This window comes from Etheostoma spectabile, chromosome 16 (genome assembly GCF_008692095.1).
Source record: "Etheostoma spectabile isolate EspeVRDwgs_2016 chromosome 16, UIUC_Espe_1.0, whole genome shotgun sequence".
Lineage (NCBI taxonomy): Eukaryota > Metazoa > Chordata > Actinopteri > Perciformes > Percidae > Etheostoma > Etheostoma spectabile.
Genome location: NC_045748.1, coordinates 4,406,690 through 4,414,773, shown reverse-complemented (window position 1 = coordinate 4,414,773; position 8,084 = coordinate 4,406,690). Strand labels below are relative to the sequence as shown.

General features: G+C 39.0%; 1 protein-coding gene across 2 annotated transcripts in view; it reads left to right on the top strand.

The window, feature by feature from the left end:
* Positions 1–8,084, top strand: part of cntfr (ciliary neurotrophic factor receptor) — a 252,365-nt gene that overhangs the window by 203,493 nt on the left and 40,788 nt on the right. For both annotated transcript variants that reach the window (XM_032539218.1, XM_032539217.1), the window contains one exon: positions 7,499–7,616. In XM_032539218.1, the coding sequence (XP_032395109.1) occupies positions 7,499–7,616 (118 nt within the window). The remainder of the gene's footprint in view (positions 1–7,498; positions 7,617–8,084) is intronic.

Genomic DNA, 8,084 nt, shown 5'->3' with positions numbered 1-8,084 from the left:
GTGCGTGTGTGTGTGCGTGTGCGTGTGCGTGTTGAAGACCAGAGCATGGATGGGAGGGTGAGAGGAAGATAGGTAGTGAAGAAAAGTAGAAAAAGGACCAGAAAAGAACATATGAGTTTCAATTTGGATGCCCTTAGTCAGTAAGTTAATGGCAGCAATTGTGCAAACACGACTGGGAGTTCTTCATAATCAAATAGCATTGCAATAAAGGGCACACCCACTCCCAAACACACGCAGAGGGCACACAGTTTATGTCTCTGAGACAGACCTAGACATCGAAAAGTTTTCAAAGATACCCCAGCTGAATGTTAGGCAAATGTATCTATAATGATGTGCAATCAAAGCTAAGCTACTACAACGGAAACAAGGCTGTATGCCAATGGGTTAAATGCCCTCTTCAGATATAGTCATCATAACTTTGTACTCAGATATACACATACTTCTAATGAGATGTACAAGTGCACATACTGTGCAGGCAAATGTATGCAGTTTCAAATCAATTACATTAAATTACAGCACGCGTGCACACACACACACACTAATCTCACACAGTTACACACACATGTTCGCTTATGCTTCGGGATAGCTTCAGAGCGCTGGGTAAAAATATTATACCACAATTACATTACCGTTAGCCACGGCAGCTGGTCTGGACAAAAAGGCACCACAGCGTCTCCGTCTCTGTCTCTCTTTGACTTTGTCCTACAGTTTTATTTACATTCCTCCCATGACACATGACTAAGGTAATCTAAAATGCAGTGAGCCCGACATTGGCAGGCCGAGTCAAGCAGAGACCAAAGCCACCTGCCATTCAGTGCGGCGAAGACTCCGAGAGGATCCAGATCTTCCCAGTCGGATTTCTAATATGAAAATCGTGATTTCTAAACCAAATGAGATGCGCATGATTGACAGACCAATAAATGGATGTATTTGTTTACCAGCGTCAGTCCCCTTGGTTTGTTATTCTGACACTCAACTGCATTCAGCAAAGTTTGTGTTTTGTCAAATTGATTGTATAAAAGTAAAACTAAATGACAGCATGAATAGGGTTTCAGACCCAGGAAGGTTTTAGTTATTTAGTGTTTTTATCAAGGCCAACAAGGCCCAAGACTGCTTGAACATCATCAGTCGAACATTTTGTATTAAAAAAAAATAAAGTGAATGAAAAGAGAAATTGGAAGAAAAGGCATTCCTCCGTGTTGTCATAGCAAGAGAATCAACTACCAACACATGCACAAGCACTGAAAGACATGAATGTCTGCACACACATAGGGACGCATACAGACAAACACACACAAAGCAACAGGGAGGCTACTAACACAACCAAATAGCAATTACTACAGCGTTTGCGTCCTAGCAACTGGGCCACTGGATGTCATTGTCCCTGATCACATTTCTGTGTGTGTGTGTGTGTGTGTGTGTGTGTGTGTGTGTGTGTGTGTGTGTGTGTGTGTGTGTGTGTGTGTGTGTGTGTGTGTGTGTGTGTGTGTGTGCCCATGCTCGCTTTCCTGTGACAAAAGGTCCTCTTTTGCAAGACCCAGAATTTTTGTGTGACAGGTTTAGAATAGTGAGACTGAAGAAAAGAAAGTATGGCTTATAGGGAGAGTATAGAGTGAAGAGTGAAAGAATTACAATATCAATTTATACACAGCAAAGCACAGACTAACTACATCATATTTACTGTATATTGAGAAAATTTAGTAAAACAGTATATAAAAATTCAAGTTTTGTTATATATACATATATACTGTATACATGCGTATATATTACAAAACTTGATGCATGTTATATATGATATATAACAGAACTTTTTTTTTTCTTAAAAATGTGTTTTAGTCAATTGTCTCTTCCTGTAGAATAGAAAATATGTGCACATATATACAAACATCCAAGCTATTGGCTCCCATCATATGAAACCCATAAATCTGCCTATTTACAATCTAAGTGTCTTCCTTTCCCCCTCCACCTCCTGATCTAGTGGTTGGTGGAGGCGAACACTCCTCTAAAACTCCACTGTGATCCACCAGCGACTTAATGCTTTCCAAACCAATTAAAATCTTGAGCATTGGGGGCGCCTGGACAGCTCACCTGGTAGAGCGTGCGCCCAATTTACAAAAGCTAAGTCCTTGTCACAGCGTCCTGCAGGTTTGACTCCAACCAGTGTCATGTGTTCATGACAGTGTCATATCATATCATATCACCCTTATGTAGATACCTTCAAGTAAAGTGTTATAAAAATCAACTTAAAAACTAAAAAAAACAACTTGCATTTGCTTCACTCAGAAAAAAAACGATTTCCCAAAAAGAATTTTAACTGCCATTTCACTGTGATGTAAAGAGTGAAGGAACACCGAATAGCATGACATTTGAAATAAATAAAAAAATGGAATTTTTATGTGGTACCAGGAACTTAAATGAGATAGACTTAATAAAATGTCTGCTTTAAAGCCGGGTGACAAACGCCGGCTTGTCTGGATTTATTTGGTTTGGTTTGGTTTTACATATAATTGTAAGAGATTTAGGAGAGTCTCTGAGCTAAGACCATTCAAAATAAAAAAATAAAACACACTACATAACAAACTACCCAGGCATGCCCTCATGTGCACACATGCAGGTGTGTGTTTCATGAGGTTAACAAAGAGCATCTTTAAAATCACATCCAGTGTTTAGCAATTCAAACCAGATGATGAAAGCGCACTAATTCAAATAACATTTTATTCATGAGCGGTGTCCTGTATGATTCGGACCGGGCGCTTCACCAATAAACAAACACCATGCACATTGTCATTTTAATTAGAATTATTGTTGTGGTTTATTTAATATTCATATGCGTCTTTGTTCTCTGTTTTGTCTACAGGTGCATCATCTCTTGCTCTATCTTCTCCTTCCTGTGTCAGCCTGTATTTTCATTATATGCATTAGCTTTTAATGTTTTATTGTTATTAAAGCAACTGAGCGGCAGCTTTTTGGGCAAGTGCCCGCGGACGTGTGGTGTGTCCAAAGGTTTTTTCAAGCACGCATTAGTGAAATCCCATGAAAGAATGCTGTCTTGTCTCATCTGCTCTCCATTTCTTTTCTCCTTTTTTTTTAAATGTTTTTCTTTCCTACTTTGGTTATTTTCTTTTTTCCTCGCCATCCTGTCCTTATTTCCCTCCTTCTATTTTCTCGTCTTTGCTATTTTGACCCTCTTTCCTCTGGCATGTCATACATTGTCACTGAACCAACAACTTTTGTGACTGTAAACTATTGTCGGAATCGTTCATTTATTTTGTTTCATCATTTAGTTCATTTAGGTTCAAAGCAGTGCAGAAGTGCCATACGTTACACTTTATCTAATGGCAGCTAAATGCTGGCTCAGAAAATCCCAACTACATTGAAGCAAACTAAAAAAGAAAGAAAAGAAAAACCTCATCTCTAGAGATACAGTTAAAAGTTTAAGGTTATAACTGACCAAATTTCCACTTACGATCCAGAACTTGTAAACTAAAATCACAAATTGAGCAAAGTTTTAGTAAGTTGTATCAGCATCAGTCCACTTTTTGATGCGTCCTTGCTTCTGTCTGTTATGCTTGGCTTCTAAACGGTGATAAACAGCTGGCATTTAGATGTCAACATCTGTCCCCTTGTACTCCTAAACCCTTGTGTTATAGGGGTCATTTAGCATTGATGCTTCACATCACGTTCCTCCTCCTATCACACCGCACACCTCCGTCCCCTCGGAGGAGCCCTCCGGAAGAAACTGCCCTTCTACCGCTCATGCTTGGAAAAATTAACTAAATTAAAGGAGTAAACACTCCAGAGTGCAAATAAACCACTCCAAACACACACACACTTAGGCTCATCCTTCTCATGCCTGAATTCCTTTACCATTCTGCTTTTTTTCCTCCTCTTTTTTTCCTCCTTTTAACCGTTCTTCTGCTGCTTTTTATCTTTCTAAAACCGGGATCTGTAGTTGAACTTGCAACTTCTCCAAGTTCTTAATAAGCTGGTGTGATTGATGGATTATGGCTAACTCTACAAAGCCGATAAGAATGCTTGTGTGTGTGTGTGTGTGTGCGTGGATGGGTGTGTGTGTGGGGGTGTGTGTGTGTGGGTGTCTTTGACTGAAACTCTCAGATGAGAAGCCAATTGATTGAGACGGCCCTAATTAGTCTCTGTGATTAATTGAGTGTGATTGGATGTCGTCCCTGGCACCCCATCATTGACGTTATTGACAGGCTAATTAGTTGCCATAGCAACCGCTTAAACACAGCTGATTGTGTGTGACTCTGAAATGATCCCATAGCAGCCAATCAAGCCTACCTCTTGCTTGTGGGCAAGTGCGTGTGTGCATGTGCGTGCGTGCGTACGTGCGTGTCACCTTGAGGGTGTTTTCAAAGATGTTTTGGTATCACAATTATAAAATAATTAGGATGTTTTTATTGTTCATCTCCACCCTGCCATCATGAACTAAAACATTCATGTTTCAAGAGGGAGATTTTAGCATCCCAGAGTAAACTGACTTTTTAAAGATGTTTTCATCACACGACACTTAGAGTACTAAGTTCTGAAACAAAGATGACAGAATAATGTCTCTGAAAACTGTCTGCAAAAAATGAATCACACAAATAGTCATCAGTGATGAGAGAAATACTTGAGATCTAGTGGATGAATTGGATATTTGTCTGCAGCTTTAGAAAAAAAACACATTGCAGAAGCAATTATTGGCACTTACATGTGATGTAGCAGCGAGTTGTCCGTCTGCTTTTTGTAATTGCCTCCTTTCTGAGGGATTGCCGCTCGTGCTGCTTTCCTCTACATTTTTCCTGCATAGATACTTTCCCTCTTACAGAGCCCCAGAGGTGACATGGAAGGGGGAAAAAAAGAAGAAAAAAAAACATAACATGTACTGAGGACAAACACTAAACTTGAGATCCCCACTTTCATGAAGAAAAAACCCTAAACTCAAGATCTCGAGTTTGAAAGTCAAGATGTTATTTATTTATGTTTTCTTTGTTGCTTTTTTCTTAGCTTTTTTTCCCCCTCTATGAAAGTCGAGATCTTGCAAAACAAAAGTCAGGATCTCGCAAAAGTGTTTGTCCCCAGTACATGTATTTTTTTTTCTTCTTTTTTTTTTTCCTGTCCATGTCACCTCCGGGCCTCCGTACCCTCTTTTTCCCGCAAAATATTTGCTTCTGATTAGGCTGATCCGGTCAATGGTATGACCAGCTTTTTAAATCAGCATTTATTTAACACTTATTTAACAGCATTTAACACATCAGCTCACTTGCTGTATACTCTCAACTAAACAATGGGGAAACCAGGGATACTCAAAGTTTTTAAACAATTTAGTACAATTTACCTTTTTAAGTAATGCATTTTATTTATCTATTGAATACGTGATTCAGGATACTATTCAGAAAGTCATAATGCACTCCAAATAGATGCTCTAAGTTTAAGACAATAAAATACTTACGGTACAGTACGCACAATAATTAGCCTTTATCTCACCAGGTTTTTTTGCTTTGTGCAAATTTCAAGGCGGGTCTACATCATCTCTTCTCAATCATTCAGAATACAACTTCAAACGCTGCTTTATCAGACTAACTCAGGTATCTAGACATCTTCATTGTCCCTTGAGTTTAACTCAAATAGCTGAAAAGGTTATTTGAAAATATTCCATTTCTCTCCATGCTGCCTTAAGCAGGTGATGACGCCTCTTTTTTAACATTTTTCTGTATAATTATTTTTTTTTCTGGCCAAAAAACTCTGTTCTGCAAAAAAAAAAGAAAAAAATGAAAAGGTGATGTTCAGTGTGCTTTTATTAGTGTAGCCTGCAGAAGTTCTTGCATTATATTAGAGATTTGTTTTCCCAAAACAAATGGAAGCTCTGTTCTTAGGGAGCAATCGTTTTTCCCACAGGGGAGAGAGATTCTTCTTGAACTCAGCAACTCATGCAGTTTTTCCCATGTCCACACTGAAAGGGTTGGTGGCTCTTAAAGACAGGATGACCCATCCCAACCGTTCAACTCTGGTGTACATTACTGAATAAAAAGGAAGAATTAAATTGGGTGAATGCGGCGGTTTTCGGTCAGCCTATCATAGCAGGAGTCTATATTTCTGACTGGCTGATATCCGATATGTAATAATGAAAGTCCAATGCCATCCCCGTATATTGTCAAAGTGATATACAGCAGCAATCCTAACCAATGAAGCACCACGTGTGAAATGAAATAGCTGCAACCGAGTTCAAGGAAAGATAAAGAAGAAAGGAGGCTGAATTTGGGAAGAGAAAAACACATACACAGGAAGGAAATTAGTAAAGTAAAGAAAATGACATGTAGAAATGTGCTTTTGTGACGCCACACTGTACACTCACTGTATTTTACGTGCTGTCAAAATAACAAGAGTGAAAGGGTGAAAAGCTGTGGGGAGAAAGAGGGAGTGCTAGACGAGTACGCGGTTGACTAGCCGTGAAGAAAAGACCCTAATCTGGGAGGAGGCCATAGTTGGCCCAACATCACTTTTTCTGGCCAACCTCTTTTATTCTTCTTTTGCTCTACCACTCCAATATCCTTCCTTTCTCCACACACCATCTTCTCTCCCTCCCTCCCAGCTCCTTTTCATTTTCTTTTCTTCCTCTGTCTCTCCCAATTTCTCCAGATCTGTTCTCCATCACCTTTATTCATCTTCATTTTATTAAATCATTTAAATTAGACTGATTGAATCCTCACAGAGATTGCTGTTCCCACACATATTCCACTACTACAGTGGCTGTTCACTTCACTGTTACTTGTACATCCAACACTCAGACAGCTAAGGGGAAATAATCAATGCAGAAAAAAAAGTCAATTTCAGAAGGCGTCCCCTCAGTCACAACACATAACAGTGCCAAAATCATTTAATCAAAATATGGTGAAGCAGATAGATACTCATGCAGAGGTTGGATACATTGAATCTGATGTTAAACCTGCACTGACATGTTGGTGACAATATGGTCTCTCGATACAAATTGACTCAATATATCAATACGAGTTAGCAGTTTATTAAAGATACAATTCATACTGTAAAACCTAAAGGAAGTGATTTCAGCCTGCGTGTACAGTATGTACGTGATCTTATTTACTCCCTTTTTCTGTATTTAGTTTTCCTTTACTTGTGTTGTAAGAATAAAAAGGCAAAAGAATAGAATAGAATGCCTTTATTGTCATTAATAAAAAGGCAATCATAACTAAAATTACAAGCATGTCTGAGAAAACACAACACGAGACGCAGCCTAATTGAAAGTGAGCAGCAGTGGAGAATGTAATGAAATACTTAAACAAGGATGAATTATTCAATAAGGAAATGTATTATTAGGCACAGCTGCTTTGCATTTGATGAATGCAATCCGTATGACACTGAAAAGCTCTGGTATCTCTTCATGTTTCGTCATCTCTGCATAGCTCTTACTTAGATACTGTACTGTACGTGTTAGTTAACGGTCGGATCCCCTTTTTTGTTGTTATTCTCTCTGTAGTTCCCCCTCGGGATCCCACAGTCACCTGTCGGTCCAACACCTACCCTAAAGGCTTCTACTGCAGCTGGCACCAGCTGCACCCCACCTACATCCCCACCACCTTTGAAGTGGACGTACAGTAAGTGCATTTTTTTTTGTCTGAGTGCAACTTTTAGATTGACATGTTTAAATCATCTATATATTGGTGTAACATGCAACTGGCTTCCCTTAACCCTTGGGTTGCCTTCCCATTGACCATGCTGCGCTTCTTTTTTCACCAAATTCACACTAACTTCTACTTATTTGTCACGGACTTTTTGGTAACACTTTACTTGAAGGCAATTACATAACAGATATATTACACTGTCATGACACAGTCATGACACATGAACCCTAACACTAACCCTAACCATAACTTGTCGTGACAAAACTGAATGACACTTACTAAAAAAAGTGTTACGTCATAAAGGTTTAAGACTGTTTTATAATGTTTATGACATGTTCATGACAGTGTCATTTCACTCTTATGTAGATACCTTCAAGTAAAGCGTAACCAACTTTTTTTTTAAATTGAGTGGCACCTCCTTGATATTTCCCATCATATTCA